Source organism: Macadamia integrifolia, chromosome 2, assembly GCF_013358625.1.
Source record: "Macadamia integrifolia cultivar HAES 741 chromosome 2, SCU_Mint_v3, whole genome shotgun sequence".
In the NCBI taxonomy this organism is placed as follows: domain Eukaryota; kingdom Viridiplantae; phylum Streptophyta; class Magnoliopsida; order Proteales; family Proteaceae; genus Macadamia; species Macadamia integrifolia.
In genome coordinates this window covers 13,637,659-13,656,226 of record NC_056558.1, presented here as the reverse complement: position 1 = coordinate 13,656,226, position 18,568 = coordinate 13,637,659, and the positions used below count along the sequence as shown (strand labels likewise).

General features: G+C 42.2%; 1 protein-coding gene across 4 annotated transcripts in view; it reads left to right on the top strand.

Moving 5' to 3' along the window:
- Window positions 1-18,462, top strand: part of LOC122067661 (structural maintenance of chromosomes protein 5-like) — a 125,616-nt gene extending 107,154 nt beyond the window's left edge. For 2 of the 4 annotated variants that reach the window (XM_042631506.1, XM_042631513.1), the window contains exons 26-30: window positions 12,951-12,999; window positions 13,089-13,176; window positions 13,260-13,332; window positions 16,930-17,033; window positions 17,147-17,668. In XM_042631506.1, coding sequence (XP_042487440.1) covers window positions 12,951-12,999; window positions 13,089-13,176; window positions 13,260-13,332; window positions 16,930-17,033; window positions 17,147-17,268 — 436 coding nt within the window. In that variant the 3' untranslated portion in view covers window positions 17,269-17,668. Of the gene's footprint in view, window positions 1-12,950; window positions 13,000-13,088; window positions 13,177-13,259; window positions 13,333-16,929; window positions 17,034-17,146; window positions 17,669-18,184 lie in introns of those variants that run through there. The other 2 variants (XM_042631521.1, XR_006136810.1) reach the window with 2 other exon arrangements.
- Window positions 18,463-18,568: the final 106 nt, after the last annotated feature.

Genomic DNA, 18,568 nt, shown 5'->3' with positions numbered 1-18,568 from the left:
GGGCGGGGGGGAGCCAAAAGCTAAATCCTAAGGGGAATACAAAGCTCAAGTGGGAGCGGGATCTAAAATGGAATCCGGAAGGTTCCAGGCTACAACAATGTGCCTGTTTTTTGGGGTATCAAGAGCGTGGCGGTGGTTAAGGCAACCAAGCTTGGAGGAGACGTCAAGGAAGATGGCATTCCAAATCTTGTCATAGGAATGAGAGTTGGAAGTCCATCTTCTGAGGTTACGTTCCATCCAAAGGTGGTTGACAGTGGCACAGAAGGCAAGTTTCCCTACAGTTTCGCAAATGGATGACCCGGCAAAAGTCATGTCAACCCAGATCCCTTGTTAAAAGGGAGGAGTCTCCTGTTGGAGGGCCGACATAGAGAGAGAACTTTGTTCCAGATGTTGAAAGAGAAAGGGTAGGAGAAGAAGAGATGATCGGTATCCTCGAGGCCGTTCCAGCAAAGGCAGCAAGAAGGGGGGGACCGGGATATGATGATGGTGAGTCAGGAGACAACTGGAGAAGGAACACCAGGTGGTAATGCTATGGCAAGGGATGTGGCCTTTGAACCAGACAATTTTCCGCCAAGGAACAACGGGGTGGGAATACGAAGATGGTTCCAATCGGAGGTAGAGGAGAAGAGACCCGAGGAGGAAGGGACCCAGGTGATCTTGTCACAAAAGGAGGGCCTAAGAGGGGGGAGGGAGGCCCAAATGTGAGCAAGAGAAACAGGGGAGGTGGGGGTTCCAAGCATCACCGAAATGATATCAACAACCTTGGCAGTTCTAGAAAGACCGGACAAGTAAATGGTTAGAGGGTTGACGGAGGAGAGGAGGAGCCCGGACGGGTGCCAAGGATCAAGCCAGAGAAGGGTGGAGGAGCCAAAACCAATAGAGATTAAGATAGCAATGAGGGTCGAGGGTCTGGCTGCCAGGATGTTTCGCCAGACTCAAGAAGAGTCAGCTGAAAGGGGGACCGGGGGACCGACCAAATGGAGTCCTTTTTAAGAATGGAATGGACCCAGGACATCCAAATGCTTTTGTGCTTGGATGCAACTTTCCAAAGGAGCTTGAGGGTGCCAACAAAATTAACCTCTTTAATTCTTTGAAGGCCCAGGCCTCCCTTAGATGTGGGACGGCCAACCGAGGCTTAACTAAGAGGGTGTAGAAATTTATTTAAATCAGATCCTTTCCAAAGGAAGGAACAGAGGAGAGATTCGGCCTTTTGAATGATGGACGCAGGCAAGGTGAAGATACCCGACCAATAGAGATGGAGGGATAGGAGCACCAATCTTGTAAGGACCAATTGACCCGCATAGGATAGAAGCTTACCTTTCCAAAGTTGTAGCTTCTTCCTCATGAGGTCCAGTATGGGGGTGCAGGGCTGGAAGAGGAGATTGTAGAGGGAGATGGGTCGGAAGTCCGACATGTAAGAGGCCCCTTCCTTTTTAGGGATGAGGTAGAGAAAAGTATGATTGATACCATAGATCTGGGAGGGGTTGAAGAAGAAACTTTGACGACATAGATGAGGTCAGCACGGATGATGTCCCAACAAGAAGAGAAGCAACCCATGTTGAAGCCATCCGGGCCAAGGGCTTTGTTGGACTTATGGGAGAGAACAGCTGAACAAATTTCCTCATCCGAGGGAATGGAAAGAAGGGAGGGCAGGAGGTGGTCAGGGATTCGGTTGGTGGTGATGTTATGAGAAATGAGAGTAGGGGGAAGGAGGGGGATTAAAGAGGCCAAACAAAAAGGAAGTGGCTTCAGCTTTGATGTCTTTAGGGTTTCTAAGAATGGATCCATCAAGGCGGGCGAGAGAGAGGAGGGAGTTGGCATTAGACCTAGCCTTGAGAGAGCGGTGGAAATAGGAGGTATTTGAGTCACCAAGCTGAATCCATTTGATTCTGGTTTTTTGGCGAAGGAAGCTTTCTTCTTAGGAGAGCAAGGAGGAGAGCTCAAAAGAGAGTAACTTCTCATCATCGGCAAGAGACGGGTTGAGGGGATACATCTGGAGCATTAGCTGGATGGAGGCAAGACGGTCTTTTTAGGCAACCACGTTGTCAGAGATTTTTTCAAAAGAGGAGGCATTCCAGATGTGGAGAGCAGCTTTGACATTTTTGTGCTTTGTGGAGAAAGCAATAAGAGGGGAGGGAAAGGAGTGGACTGGAATGTTCCAAGCTTCTCTAAAAATAGGAATAAAGTCTTGATGAAGGGTTCACATATCGAAGAATTTGAAGGGCTTAGGGCCAAAGGAGATGAATTGGTCAATAAAAAGAGAGATGGTGCAGTGATCACAGATACTTAAGGGATCAAAGGAGGCATGGGAGGACGGGAAGGATGACATCCAAGCCTCGTTTACTAGGGCTCTGTCAAGCTTGCAGGTGACCCGATTTGGACCACTTCTCCTATTGGACCAGGTAAGCTTAGCTCCTGTCCATCTTAAATCATGCACATCGATGCCCTCAATGCAATCATTATAGTCGTCAATAGAGGACAGGTCAACAGGGGAGCCCACCATGCTTTTCAAGGCTAGATCTGATAGTATTAAAATCGCCGACAATGCCCCAAGGGGAAGATCCGACAGGAGGGAAAAGGCTTTGAGATCAGACCAGAGGGCAATTCTAGTAGAGGGGTTGTTAGAGGCATAGATAGCAGAAAAGAAGAGGAGATTAGATCCCGAGAGATCAAAAGTGGAGAGGTGGATGGCTTGGGAGGAGGAAATCTCAGTGATGAGGAATTTGAGAGGGTTCCAGATAACCTAAATATGCCCAATAAGACTATGAGAGTGATTAGAGATGATGGACCAGGAGGGGGTAATAGAGGATAGGACACGGAGGGTGTTTGATTCAATGACCTTAGTCTCGAGGAGACAGCAAAAATCAGATTTAATAGAGGATGCGGTAACGGACAGCCGATTACTTTGCCGTGGAATTTAATCCACGGATGTTCCAAATGGTCCAAGGGATCATGAGGAAGGCTCAGGGTTAGGGGTCGAGGGCTTAAGGGAGCCAGAGGTAGACTGACCTTTCAATCGTCTATGATACTCTTTAAGAGGGGAAGGGGGGTAGTCTAGAGGAAACAACAGGGATAAAGCCTTTGGAGGATTTCTTGGGAAGGGAACGAGGGACCATTTTTTTCTTTTAGGGAGACGCATAAGGACAGAGGGGGAAGAAGATGAAGCAGCGGTATGGGATCTGGTGACATGGCCAGGATTGGATTGAGGGAGATGAGAAGCAAACGGGGCATTGCTTGGGGTCAGAGGCAAAGGAGGGACAAGTCAGGTGGTTACATAAGGCAATGTCTTAAGTCAAAGGGTCAGAGGCAAATGCAGCAGGAGTACCTAAATGAGGGAGGTCACAGGCCAGGGTAACTTGGTCATGAGCCGAAGGAGGCTCGTTAGGAAGCAAGGGCCAAGGGCAGGGCTACAACAGCTACCAGCAAGATAGGGGTAGAGGTTGCAACAGAAGAGACTTCATCAACAGTGGAGGACCTGGTAGTGGGGTTGGCGCAAGGATTAAAGTATCGGTATCGGTCGCCGTATCGGTCAGCCAAAATTAAGATATATATCTGAGGGTATCGTATCGGAGATATGCTAAGATACACTAAAGATACCTACATAAATGGATAGGAAACACTTTTTTAAACACTTGCATAAAAAATTTGTTAAAAAAAGCTGTTGATAACATGTATTATGCATAAACAATAAATTGAGGGTATCGCAGTAAGAATTCAAGGTTTGTAGTTGTCCCATAAATGTAAAATCCTTGTTCCCAACCTTGATTTTCATTTTGGTTTGAGAGAAATATGACTGGCAGCAACTTTGGAACAAAAACCCCTCAAAAAATCGTGTTTTTCCTGAAAAATTACCTATCTTGGCCATTATATGACTATAGCTCACTGTATCGGTACATACCGATACTCACTGATACGTACAGACCGATACATACCAATACTCATTGATACGTACCAATTGATACATACCGATACGTACCGATACATACCGAAACATACATTTCACCTCGATTTTATATTTTCCATAGAGTGTCAGTGTGTATCGTATCGTATCAGTGTGTATTAGTGCATATCGGTATGTATTGTAGGATATATATCGATACGAAAGGATTTTAAAAATTCCATGTATCGTATCAGTCGGCTGAATTTAAGATTCGTATCGGAGGGTATCGTATCGGTATCGAAGATACTTTAAACCATGGGTTGGCAGCAATTATCAAGTCAGTTGCATCAGTAAAAGGGATAGTAGCAGGAGAATTCTCGATTAAGGAGACTTCAGAGCTGAGAGCGACAACATCAGAGCAAGGAGCAGCATCAATCTTTGCAGCAATGAGGATGGTGGCACCTTCGGAGGCGGCAACTGGTAGGGTGGGGAGGCAAGGATGACGATGAATGATGGCACCTTCAAAGGCGAAGGACGATAAGGCGACATGCAATAGGTATGACGGACGACAAGTGCGATGGATAATGACACCTTCAGAGGCGGCGGATGGCAAGGTGAGAGGCATAGTGGAAGAGGGAGGGTGGTGAGAGTGGGCACCTTTAGAGGCGGCAACCGGCGGTGCAAGGCAGTAGGCAGGGGCCTGGCGAGAAGACGAGGAGCATTCCAACAGAGGGAGGAGCCCTCGATCAGCTACGGCAGAGGTGTCGGGTAGGAGAGAAGGCTCGCGAGGGTTGAAAGGATCCAAGTGGGTCAAGAGCTTGATGGGAAACGGGTCGCCTTGATGGGCCAAAATAGAGCGGTGGGTCTGAGGCAAATGGGTTCGATTAGAGGGGGATAGATGGTTTAGAGGATGGATCGGGGCAAGGTGACTTGGGTCAAGAAGTAAGTCAATGGAGCCAGGGTTAGAAGGGGGTGGAGAGTTTGAGATGTCAAAGGAGGGATAAGGGTGTGAGGAGATAATTTAGACTAGGATATGGGTCTAACCAAGTCTCAACTTCAGGATCTTTTAATCAAAGAACAACCAAGAATAGCCAAGGTAGGACAGCAAAACAGCATATCAGAATTAAGGAAGAAGCAGATTTTTGTAGATCAGAATTTCGAACCAAGAAGCTGGAGTTTATGAGTTCAGACTATAAGCCAGATGAAAGCCTAACTCAGATATAGGAATAGGGTTCTAACAGATCATAAATCATGAATAAAAATCCACAGAAACAGAAGAGAACAAATCACACCTATCAGTTCTGGTTCTGTTCTGTAAGATCACTACAGGACAAAAAATAAGATTTTTTTAATATCTTCAAATTGGCTGGTCAGAATTGGACCAGGTTTGGATAGAAGGTAGTACTAGGTCGGAGGGATGTTTGATCCAATTTTCAGCCACAAAGGATGGCTGAAAGTGTTCCAGGCAGCAAGGGATCAAATAGGAAAAATAAGAGGATTTTCTGGACAGAATTGAGAGTGATTGATTCTAATACCTGTAGAGCTTGGACAGATCTGTAGTACCTTGGATACTTGAGGGAAGAAGAAGAAGAATACTTGAAAGGAACCTCTTGGGCGTCGCACCACAAAGAGTCAATTGGATCAAACTCCAATTCCATCAGCCTTGATCAAACACAAGACAATTCTTCATGAAGAAGACAATAGCAACAGCCATTAATTTTTTTTTATCAAAATCATCTTTTTTTTTAGGAGCCTGCTCTTTATTTATAATGTTGAAGGGGGAGGGAATTACAAAATAGAAGGTTCTCTAGTTACTAAAACTGGAAATAGAAACTAGGAATTAATAGTACTGAAATTAGAAACTAAATAATAAACTAAATAACCACATCTAAAAAGGAAACTAATGAAAAATTCCTACTAAAACTAGTAATCCCATATGCAACCTTAGAACCTCTAGTTTAGGCCCCATAAAAGTGGCCTATTACACTCAAAACACAGTATCAAAGGCCCAACATGTATGGAACTCAACCCTAGGCTTATTCCTAATAAAACAAACCTAGTTTGGTGAAGAATCTGCATCAGGAGAGGGTATGACGTCAGAAGCGGAGAGTTGAGGTGATGGGGACAGGAGAGGCAACAAAGGAGTGGCTCAAGATCCTGAGACTGTGGGATCATGCAGAGAAGGGTGCTCAAAGGGTAAGACGTCAGAAGAAGAGGACAACTCACCTTCTTTAGAGTCAAAGTCAGAGGAAGAAAGGAGGGATGCAAAACGGTTTTGTCCAAGGGATCAAAGGGGAATATCCAGAGAACTGATCGCGGCTGGGCGACGAGAAGGGGAGGAGGGGTTCTTGGTGCAAGAAGGGTCAGCCATGAGGCTACGTTGGCGGCGATTTCGATTCCGGCGCTCCTTACGGCCACGAGAGGGCTCAAGAATAATGGAGGGTTCAATAGGAGGGGGATCACAAGGGAGATGAGCATTCACACAGCAGTGGAGGAGCAGGCGCTGGTTTTGGGTCCAAAAGCTTTGCACAAGAGGCAGTGGGGAGGGAGCCTTTGAAAGTGCACAGATTGGGTGGAGTGACCTTCATCTTCAAAAATGGTAAATGATGGAGGAGGAGAATCTATAGAGATTTCAACGCAGATTTTAGCGTAGGCTAGCCAATCTGTAATTCTGGTTCTTTGATCCAAGTACAAAGGCTTCCCAAGAACAGAGCCGATGATGCTCAGCCCTTGAGCACACCAATAATGAAGAGGGAGGTTATGGAGAGTTAACCAGATCGGTATATTTTTGAAATTTACTTTGCTGAGAGAACAGTAGCGGTCCCAGGTTCGTAGGAATATTAGCTTTTTTCCAACCAACCATGGCCCTCCTTTGAGAGCAGCACGTTTATCAGCTTCATCCATAAAGTTAAAGACGAAGATTCCATTATCAAGAACAAAAGTTGATATGGCACCAAGGGCTTTCCATTGCTTTCCAAGGGAGGTCTTCACAATGTGGAAAGGTTGTTGACTCCCAAGGAAGTGACCAATAAGACAATTTTTCCTTTTGGCAATATCTTGTTCTAGCAGCCCAAGGGGCAAACTCCAACTTTCTACTCATCAACCACTGAGGGAAGGATGAAGAAAAGGGGGTGGCTAGAACGAGAAGGGTGGGGGAGAAGGAGGAGGCGGTGACCGATTTTCAAAACTTGGGGGAGGAGGGAGGAAGGTAAGGGACAGGCCAGGGGAGACCAGGTGGAGAGACCCTTCGGATGGGAGGGTGCTCAGGGAGGTGGACATCTCATTTATATCTCATCTTTGGTAGGGGCCGAGCCCCTTAAATCTTAATACTTGGTCCAGTCTCAGTAATCGCATCAAGCATCGTCTGGTAATAAGGACCTGTAGTGGCGTTTGTTGGGATGCTGAAATAACATCCACTTAGACAGAACATCCCCAATATAAGACTTCATATTACTCTAGATCCCCTTTTTTTACATTGTTTGTTGCATTTTTTCCTATACTTATCGAGACCCTGCTGTAGTACGATGTCCACTTGAGGTGGTACTACTAGACGTGGAGCTAGAGTTGGGGGCCTTGGGGCAGCCCTTGTACTCTGTATTCTCCTAAATGGCAACCAAGCTGGATCATCCTTTGTGGTTGTGAAGATCCACTACCTCCCGCTCAAGATGGCTCAGCTCGTCTACCCTGTGTCTATCCTCATAACAAGTGCCTCTACTCGGCGCTTGTGCCCATCAAAAATCTCTACCATCTGTGTATATATCATTAGGCACATATGTAGTGGTCATCACTATCATCATCATGATGATGATGGGGAGCATGGAGTATCTCCTCAATCTCTATCCTCTCCTTTTCCTTGGCTGCTTTCCTCTTACTCCCTCCCTTCATGTCACTAGCTATGGCCTTGGCAATCTCTTCAGGTACCTTAGTGAATGTAGCCAAATTTATGCAATTCCCAGCCAAAAGTTGTTTCAAGTCTTATGGCCTTACCACCCATAATCTTCTTGTGACAATAGTTGCACTGTGTTTTTCTTGTCTCACCATCAATTGGCACTATGTGCTTCCATGCAATCTCTCCACTGTTGCGACTCCTAGCACATGTCCTACCTCCTCTCCCTCTCCTCCCGCCCTCCTTATCGCCTCCTTTGTCAACCATTATATATCAACCTAGTACTGATGTGCATATAAAAAAATTCATATTAACTTAAGTATGTCATATGACATCACTAAAAGGACATGGTAGCTACTTCTAATTTTTTCTTAGTTAAAAATAATTTTCATAATTATTTTTCAATAATATAATGACTCAATACCAAAAAAAAAATGGTATAACGTAAAAAACACCATATGTGCTTCTAAACAATTTGAAATTACTTTCATATTTTTCCTTTACTTTTCTAATCAAAATATAATATTTTTCCCATATTTCATTATTTTTTATTTATTTTTATTATTAATATATTTTTATTTAAATAGTTCTCTATATCACCTTTATTTATGATTTAGCCTAAATATATAAAATAATAACTTTGCAGAATCTCCATCCAATCAATTTTCACCGCCTCATATATATCTATGACATATGTCGTGATGGATGATACAACCTTCCAGAACATTATTACTCGGGATCCTCCGATGGATAAGGAAATGTTGTGTAGGACGGCAGTTAATGAGGGCTCGCCAAGCAATAAAACTTTGCATGGGATATGATGCTCGAACAAGATCAGCTTATGCCACGACGAAGAGGTACCACGAGTCTTGATAAAATCCAAAGCTGCTTTGGAGCTAAAGAGACCAGAGGGAGTGGGGCTCTAGAGAATAGTATCATCTCTTCTTTGATGGGATCCAGTAATGGAGGGTAAAGAATTCCAGATATCAGCAAGCTGCGGAGAGGAGGGGACTAGAGGGGTCCAGATGCCTATGGTCAAGATATCCGCAACTAACGAGTTCTTGGAAAGGCCGAAACTATAGATGGCTCTAACACTGATGATATGGAACAAAATACCTATCGGATGCCAAAGGTTTAGCCACAGGGAGGTAGAGGGTCCATCAACAATCTAAGAAGAGATAGCACTTGAGACAGAATGTCTAAGTGACAAGATCTTGTGTTAAACACAATAAGCATCAGGAGTGATTGTAACTGTCCATAAGGAGTCCGAGCAAAGGAGAACCGCGTACACTCTGTCAACGCTAATACTTTTCTTTTTAGTAACCAACTTCCAAATAAGCTTGATTATATCATCGAAGTTGACATCTTTGATACACCTCTACTAAGACCCCCTTTGGCTTTTAAAAGGCAAACTGCAGCCCAACTTAGAGGCCAGACAAATCTAGAGCATTTAGAGCCTTTCCAAAGGTATGCAACAAAAAGAGATTCAAGCTTAGAGATAGTGAACTTAGGCAACCCATATATGCCAAACCAACAAATGTACGAGGCTTAGAAAATTGATCTAATAGGCTCCACGGCCCACATAGAATAAGAGCTTACCCTTACATAGCTGGAGAAGCTTTCTGATGAGGTCAAGCGTAGGAATGCAGTGATGAGCAGACAACCTAGTCGGGATTAAGGGTTGTCCCAAATACTTAACCGGGAGGTAGCCAAGAGAGAACCCAATCTTCTCAAGCAATGAAGCCTAAATAGTCTCAAAAACCCCGACCAGAAAGATAAGAGATTAACCTGGGTCGATACGGAGCCCAGACATAGACTCAAAGAGCTCCAGGCAGTGCATTATGGTCTCTAAGGAAGTATCATTGGCTTTAGAGAAAATCATCAAGTCATCCATGAAATCACAGTGAGTAAGCTTAATGGACTTACACTTAGGAATGGTAGATATGAGCTGTTGATCAGTTGAAATTTGGATACTTCTAGAGAGAATTTTCTGGAGCCAAGGAGAAGGTATAAGGCGATAAGGGCACCCTTGACGAATCCCCACCGAAGAAGAGAAGTATCCTACCGGATTACCATTACCAAACCAAAGAAGCAGGGAGTAGCAATACAATGGTAGATCCAATTAGCAAACATTGGGGGGATCCCATCTTGGTCAAAACTGAAATAATGAAATTTCATCTTAATGATTCAAAATCCTTATGGATGTCAATCTTCATGAGGGCAGTAGGGGAGTGAAATTTTCTGCCAAATCCTCTCACAATCTCATTGCAGAGAATAATATTATCAATAATGCTTCTTCCTGGAATGAAGGCCAACTAATTATCACTAACAAGATCAATCACTGTCTTGAGTCTGTTGGCAAGAATTTTGGCAATGAGCTTATAAAAAAGATTGCATAAAGAGATCGGCCTGAATTCATTCATAGCATTGGCTTCCTCTTTCTTAGGGATGAAACAGAGGAAAGTATGACTAATCCCTTTGATCCGACTATGGTTAAAGAAAAAACTCTTGATTGCTTTGATCAAATCCTTTTTGATGATATCCCATGTGGAGGAGAAGAATCCCATAATGAGCCCATCTGAACCGAAGCTTTGTTTGATCTATAAGGGGATATTAGACCCAATTTTATCATCTCAATGCATAGCTTGGGTCATGTTGACCAAATTGCAACTACAACAACTTTGCCTTTTTCCCAACTCAATGGCGTCGGCTACATGAATCCACGAGCGGGACAATAAAGGGAAACAGAGAGGAAAAAAAGGGAAAAAAGAAGAGGAAACGAAACAACACCATCGGAACACCCTACCTAAAATCAGTTAGCAACATGGATTTTTGACCTCCAACAACTCTATTTGAGGTCATACTAGAATCAAGACCTACCCTCTGCATGTCTTTTCTTACAACCTCAACAATGCTCATTTTGGGCCTGCCCCTACCCATTTTAGCTCCTTCCATGTGGATATGGTCACTTTACCTAACATGTTGACCAAATCGCTAGGAATGAATTTGTTGATAAGGCCATCTGGGATGGGGATTGTCTGCCTTGGGTCAAGCTTGAACAAATTCTTGAAATAACCAACAGCTATTGCTTTTGTTAGAAGTCTATCGTGAGAAAGGAAGAGTCTAGCGCAAGTCGTAGACTCCTCCCTTGGGTTTTCCTAGTCCCATTAGGACTGTCCTGGTCCTATTAGGACTATCCTGGTCCTACTAGGACTGAGTATAGTTAGGAGTTAGCAATTAGTATTAGTTTTGTATTTTGTTTTATTTTGTTCTTTCCTATTCCTAGTAGGACTTGTAACATCTATTCTATTTGATGAATGAAGGAGGGCAACCCCAATCTAATTGATTAGGACTCCCAAGGTTCTTCAATCACAGCTCTCTCTCTCTCTCTCTCTCTCTTCTCTTTACAGCTTTAATATCATCAACTTTGCGAACTTGGGTTCCATCCTGGAAAATGACCATAGGGATAAAATTGATGTTGTTCTTGCTTTCATAGAGCGATGGAACCTAGGTTCACAGAGTTGATGATGGTGTAGGGAGATGAGAGAGACGATCGAGAACGAAGGAGGTAGAGATTTAGGGTTTTGTGGAAGGGGAACTCACCCGCTCTAATACCATGTTGATTTCGGAAATTGTGACTTGTGTTAATTGACACCAAGCCCTCCTTTATTTATAATAGTAGGATTAGGATTTTATAACATTACAATGACAAGTATGACCTTATGGACAATTTATCCTTTAAACCCACATTACAACAGTCATATAGAGAAGTTAAGTGTAGGAGAGATGAGGACGTTACGATGGATGTGCGACAAAATTAGTAAGGATAAAGGAATGAATGTATTAAAACTGATTTGGGAGTGGCCCCGATTAATGACAAGCTCCAAGAAAGTTGTTTGAGGTAGGCCCCAGTTAAGAGAAGAAAGTTGTTTGAGATAGGCCCCAGTTAAGAGGAGTGACATGATAATGATTGGAGGAGCTAAAAGATCCAAAGGCAGGCCTAAAAATGACCATAGGAGAAGAGGAATTTTATGCATAGCCTAGGTCTTCCCCCTAGTATGACCTCAAATAGAACCTATTGGAGGGCAAGGATACATGTACCCGACCCATTTAGCTTAGTTTCTCCTAACTTCCGGGGTTGTGCCTCTTTCCTTTTACTTTCACCTCTCTGTCATTTTTCTTTATCGTTTCCTTTTTTTTTTTTTTTTTTTTTTTTTTTTCTCATTTCTTGTTTGGACCTCAGTTTTCCCTACTTAACTTTGCACGGATCTTGTAGCCGACCCCATTAAGTATGTGCATCAACATAAAGAAAACTACCCAAATGGATTCCATAATCCCAACCAAAGACCCTTATATTAATTTTGAATTTACAAAAATGCCCCTGAAATTTAAATAAGAAAAATCTCATGCAAGACCAAACTGTGGACCCCCTATTGGGCCTAAAACATGGACCACCACCCCTGTATTTTGGACTAAAGGCTTGGACTTAGTCTGCCAAAGGCTGTCCCTTTTATCAAGCCACCCAAAGGCAGTTTGATTGCAGTAATAAGGGATCGATGTCTGAGTTTTCCACACCAATTTGAGGGTATAGATCTTGTGAGCAAATTGTGGATGGAAGTGGCTAGAAAAATAATTGAAGAGTAAGTACTAGTACCCAATGTAAGCCCCGACTCATTTATCAAAGATGAGGATATCCTCCATATTAGTCATGCTATCTGTATGTGGAACAACCCTCTTATCTGTGGAAAAAACTTGGACATCTTATAACATTTTCATTAGGACATGCTATATTGATCACATTATTTATTATTAGCCTATCAGCCCCTGCCTCCCCCCCAACCCCCCCCCCCCCCCCCGCGCTCCCTTCCCCTTCCTTTTTATTGCTTCAATGAGTGTAAGGTTTTGTATCTCCCTTTATTTAAGGCATAAGCCTTGAGATGCAATGTCTTTGCCAGAAGAAATATCAGCTGCATACTAGCAGTGTACTATTTTGTTTTTGTTCCCAAAGTAAAAAAGGCCTAAGGTTATATAATTCTTGCCAATGCATTTTTTTTCCAGAAGTTTTTTTCCTCCTTTGTGGGGGGGGGGGGGGCATTACTACCTCATTGTTTTCCCTCAAACTAGATAGATGTTATAAAACTTCACATGTGAATGTGGTTAATGTTTTGATATTTATATCATTAGGCAAACGGGACAGCTTCAAGTATTGAGTGCTCACCATCAATCTGGCGGGGTAATGACTGAAATTTATGTTGCTTACAGTTCTAAACTTACATCATGACATTTTTATCTCACTCTAACTAGTAATTTCCTTTGTCATAGGAGCGCTCAGTTTCTACAATTCTCTATCTAGTTTCTCTGCAAGACCTTACACATTGCCCATTCCGTGTGGTTGACGAGATAAATCAAGGTATTTTATCATACATATTGTCATGCTCTTTTTTGACAAATTTTTGCTCAGGTAACTTTAGTTTCTGATGTTTCCTATTACAGGAATGGACCCTATAAATGAAAGGAAGATGTTTCAGCAGATAGTTCAAGTGGCCATGAAACCCAATGCCTCACAGTAAGAACCAATTTCATCTTCTTTTACTATACAGTTACTTCCCACTGCGATACTGCCTACTCCCATGGAATAAACTTCAATTTGCAAGGAAAGGTTATAATGTAAGACTAGTTACCAAGGTAATATCACAAGCTCCAACAAATACTTAGAACAGATCAGATTCAACAGAAAGGAACAGACCTGAATATTAACTAAAAAATTGGTCAAATCAACTTCAATCAAGAACTCACACAACAAGGCTCCAGAGAGCCCCAAAGCCTGGTCGAGTAATGGCCTCAAGGTACTTGGCAAAACCCTCAAACAGTTGTTGAATTAAATCTGAGATTGAAAAGATACAATGCCCAACCAGAATTAGGGTTAATTTGGGAGATTTTGATAATCTGACTAGCCAACCCAAGATCTGGTCGAGTCTTTCTCCTGTGGGTTCCAACAAAATCCTATAAGGGTATCTTCAACTGGCTGTTGATTTGGGAGAAACAGCAGAACAAAATCTTCTCAAAACTGGGTATTGATCTGGCCAGTTGGGTGCAATCTGATCTTCAATCAGTGGCTGATGACTGTCTGATCAAGAGGGCTTCCACAGGGCTTGTTCAATCATTCAACTGGCAATTAAAAGCAAATAAAATTGAAGGAGAAGAGAAGTAGTGAAGGGAGGAATTGAAGGGATAGTTGTGGGTGGGGGGATGGCTATCTCAACTGTTGAAATATCTATTCTCAGGAAAAACTTGCAAGCGAGCAGCGACTGGACTAGAATGACTTCTACTTGCTGCTTAATGGGAACAAACCTAGACAACTTTGCCAGGCAGCTTACTTACCCTCACTATGGATCAGGTCCAACATAGTTCAAGGTCTCACAGACCACATGGGCCTCAGCAGAGCATGGTGGGCTGTCCTTGCAAGTGAGACAAGCAGATCACAAGGCATTGAGTACAGCATGGCATAGCACATGCCTTGCGCATGCAGTAACAGCTGGCATGGACCCGCGACCGTAGCTGCAAGATGTGCGCACAAGTGCTACCCATGGGGCTTGGCATGGGTAGATGGATTGTAGCCTAAATCAACTACGGCATTGAAGCCTTTCCAAAGATTCGGCGATATGTCACTTTGAAAAAGTGTGCTCTCTAGAATTTTAAGCCTAGAGAATGCATTCTTGCATTAAAAACTTGGGTTCCAGAAGCTATTCGGCCATCAGATTGGCGTTTGGCATGCCAGATCCAAGTTTAATGGTTAAGATAAGCATGTGCGATGTCACAACCTGCCCAACAAAGGCCCACGGGCCTACCTCACCACCCCATGGACTTAGGCCATTGGGCTAAACAAGGTTAAGCTTGTAGAACTTTCTACCGAAGTGTAGGAAGTCTAGAAACTTGTAGGAAGTCCTTTGTCTAGACCCTTCTACCATTGTGTGGGGTAGTCTAAAGATACTTCTAGAGAAACTTCTAGAAGCAAGGGTCTAGAGGTTATTTGTACATAGCAAAGAGAATAGGAGAATTATAGAGTTCTCCAATAAGGATGTGGGAAGTTTATAGTCCCCTAAGCTAGGTACTTCCCAACCATTGGAAGGTGACACTTGTAAATATCTTAGTCATTCTTTGTAACCTGGAGTGCCTATAAATAAGAGTGGCCTCATTTGGCTAAGGCACCAAGCAAGTGAGCTTCAAGCTTTGTACTCAAGCTCTCTAGTGTAGTACAAGTTCTTTCACTCAAACTCTCTAGTATTCACTACTTCTCTTCCCAAGTCCCATAAAGAGCAGTAATGAGAGTGCTAAGTGCCTTCAAGCTTTGGAGGCAAGAATGATTTGGGCACTTGGTCTCTAATTGGCACGACGCAAATGTTCCTAGGTATGCGGTGCTTTATTGAAGAAGGCTGCCAATACTATATTACATGTTGTAGGTGCGCTAGTGAATGATCATATTTGTTTTAATTCCATTCGCTCCCGGAATAGTGAAGTCTGTGTCTGTCTGAGGTTTGCGCAAAGATCTGACTATACAAACTCTACCTGAGTTTTGGAATGCCATTCAACGTCCCAAATTTGAGTCATCAACTCATTACCGGTAACATCATCACGATTTAAGTAGTGTGGGATGAAATGTCACGAATCGACACCCTTGATGTTCCCCTATCACAAAATGACAAAAATTCCCTAGGATGTTCAATTGACCATATGTTTGCCATTATAAGTCTAAACGAGTGTTTTTTTCTATGCGTTCACAAAATGAGAACATTGTGGGAGTGGTTGTGGGTGCTTAAAAACACCCAAGTTGCCCAAAATTTGAAGGAGAAGCTTGTTTGTTCTACCATTAGGAGCGCTGGGACTTCATTAAAAGCATTGGTCTTCATCTAGTGGACTTCCCAAGAGCATGGAGAAGGATGCATTGATGGTTTAGGTCATGGGAAAATCATGTTGTGGCCTTGTCACCATCGTGCCGATGATGCTAAGGCATGAGTTTGAGATGCCGATCGAACGGATCTGCTGCACCCTGTGATCCAGTGTTTCTCAGGTGCATTTTCGAAAGGGCATATCTCCTTAACCACACCTCCAATTGAGGTGATTCAAATCGGGTCTTGCTCCATATTTCATGCTCTACACAACTAGAGCAAGAGACAGAGTGTGTGTTGCCTCACCAAACTTGGATTTTTGAAGATATATCTTTGAGGGTTTCGTCGATGCATTTGAGTGCATTGACTCTTCTTTGACAGCCATTATTGAGCACCAAAATGTCACATTGAAGGTTGAAGTATGGTGGTTGACCTCCATTGAAGACAAGGAAGCTTTTATGTGTGTGGAGAAAGTGAGAGACTAGAGGGAACCACTTTGCCAGAGTACTTGAAGATTCAAGTATACCCTCCTGCATGTTCAATTGAAGATTCAATTGACCATCTGGGGACCACCGTGAAGGCACACAAATTGTGATTACTGGGGGAAGGTTTTCTTATCTCTACAAGTCCATATTTAGTTGACCTAGGTTGTATATTGTTCATGACCTATGGCATTGTAAAGAGATTCGGACTTGTATTTACTTTTCTCATATATTGTAATATGTCAAGTTGGGGCTTGACATGAGTTGGGGTTTTAGCCCTTGCTTGTAATGCAACTAAGTTAAAGCAGGTATGGTATCACTAGGACTATTGTAGCAGTTAAGATACAATAAAATATTGGGTATAATATGAAAACCTACTTAGGTATTATCCCGTGGATGAAGGCAAACTGCCGAACCATGTAAACTGTGTGTTGTATGGTTGCATTTGTATCGATCAGTATAGAAGTGTGTGCCATAGGTTGGGTGTGCACAACCTGGTATGGTTGGCCACATACTGGTTGCAGTGCGGGTGTGCATATAAATGTGTGTTTATTGTATTTGGAAGAGAATTCAGGAATAGCATAAGTGCCTACAGTGCTGGGTTTATCATTGGGTGCTGGGAAGAAACTGAAGGATTTTTAAGACCCTGCCCCCCCCCCCCAAAAAAAAAGTGTCAACCTGGGAATTATGATGCTGACTAGTTTGATATTTCTCTTTGTTTCAACCTTTGATTCTTTTTTCTTGCCAAATTAGGAAAATGGTTGAATTTATTTGGTCATGTCATTTTTTGTGCAGATGTTTCTTACTTACACCAAAGTTGTTGTCAGATCTGCAATACAGTAATGCATGTTGCGTCTTGCATATTATGAATGGACCTTGGATTGTGGAGCCTGCCAAAGGTAGCAAAGCCACCGAAAATCTAAACTATTGAGTGGTCGTTTGGATTAACTTTTATTTGTTGTCTTCTAGTTAATCCATGTTTAATATGAACTGTTTGTTCTGTGTCCATTAGTGTGGCGCAATGGCAAATGTTGGAGTACAGCTAGGCTATTTGCAGAGCAAGAGGATGTCGAAGGGCTCACTACACAGCAGCAATACAATATTAAGTTGAGGACTACTACGGTTCCACAGTAGTCCAAATGATGTGGTTTCCTATAGACAACAGAAGTTCTAGATTCCATAATATTGGGCTCAGTTCGATTTCGATACAGTTTAATAAATCGTAAACATATATAATATATACTGAGATATTATAATAAATGTGTATTCTCGGTTTGGTCAAGGAATTGATAATTTGGTATAGTTCGGTTACCGACCATAGATGCTAAAACCATACCATACCAAGTTAGATTCATTTTCTTGATAGCTAAACTGTACTGATTCTTATTTGGTTCGGTATGGTGGTTTTAGACAATCAGTTTCGATTCGATTCCAAATTGACACCCTTACTCAAAACACAAGCAACAAACCTATTTTTTTCAAGTTAAGACTTAACATGTATTATTTTGCAAGGAAATTATGAACTTTGGGTGCATATATGTTTTATTCAATAACTGCCCTACAGATGTGAATAATCACCACCACAGCGATGGATCGAATTACTACTTTCTTGGGATGATGCCTTAGAGGAGTATTATGTTCCCTTTTGTGATGGAGTTCACTACAAAGCTTCTAAATGAAGTGATTGTTCAAAAAATATTTTATGAAAATATGGTGAGAAAGAGGCACCTAAGAATATATTATTACTTCCCTTTATATGTAGGTCCAAAATAAACCTGATTATTTTCTGATAACCATCCTACTCAATAATGATGGAAGAATTTCTTTGTTATGTTTTGAGAAAAACTGTCATTTTTTTTTTTTTTGGGTTTCTTACTTTGTATTTTATTTTATTTTTAATATTTATATTTGCTTTTTTGGAGTTAGCAGTTCAACGAATGTGAGGGCTAGGATGGGAGGGGTATAAGTCATTTTTTCGTAAGGAAGAAAGACAGATTTGAGTATACAGCCTTTTCCCTTTATTTATATATATTTTTTTTTCTTTTGATAGGTAAAATAGCACTTCTTGCTCAGGAGGGAAACCAGGAAGGATCAAGCTCACTCTTCTTCTTCTTGTATTGGTTGCAACTAGATTGGAATATCAAGACTTACTGTAGACCTTCTATGTATACTTCCTTGTATACATTATTACTGTAATTTAGATGCATCATGTATATCCTTGTGTTCAAAGCGAAATCATTCTTATTTCCAAGTCATTTGAACGCTTATAGTGAAACTACTTGGGCTGCTCTTACCCTAGCTCTACATGAATATTTGTGTGTGCTTCAATTTTTGTGACCCATCTTAGTAGTAATTTTTTTTTTTTTTCTAACATGTTGATTAGTGGTGTAAATCAAACTTCTACTCCACATTTGGACTTTTCTTGGTCTTTTGT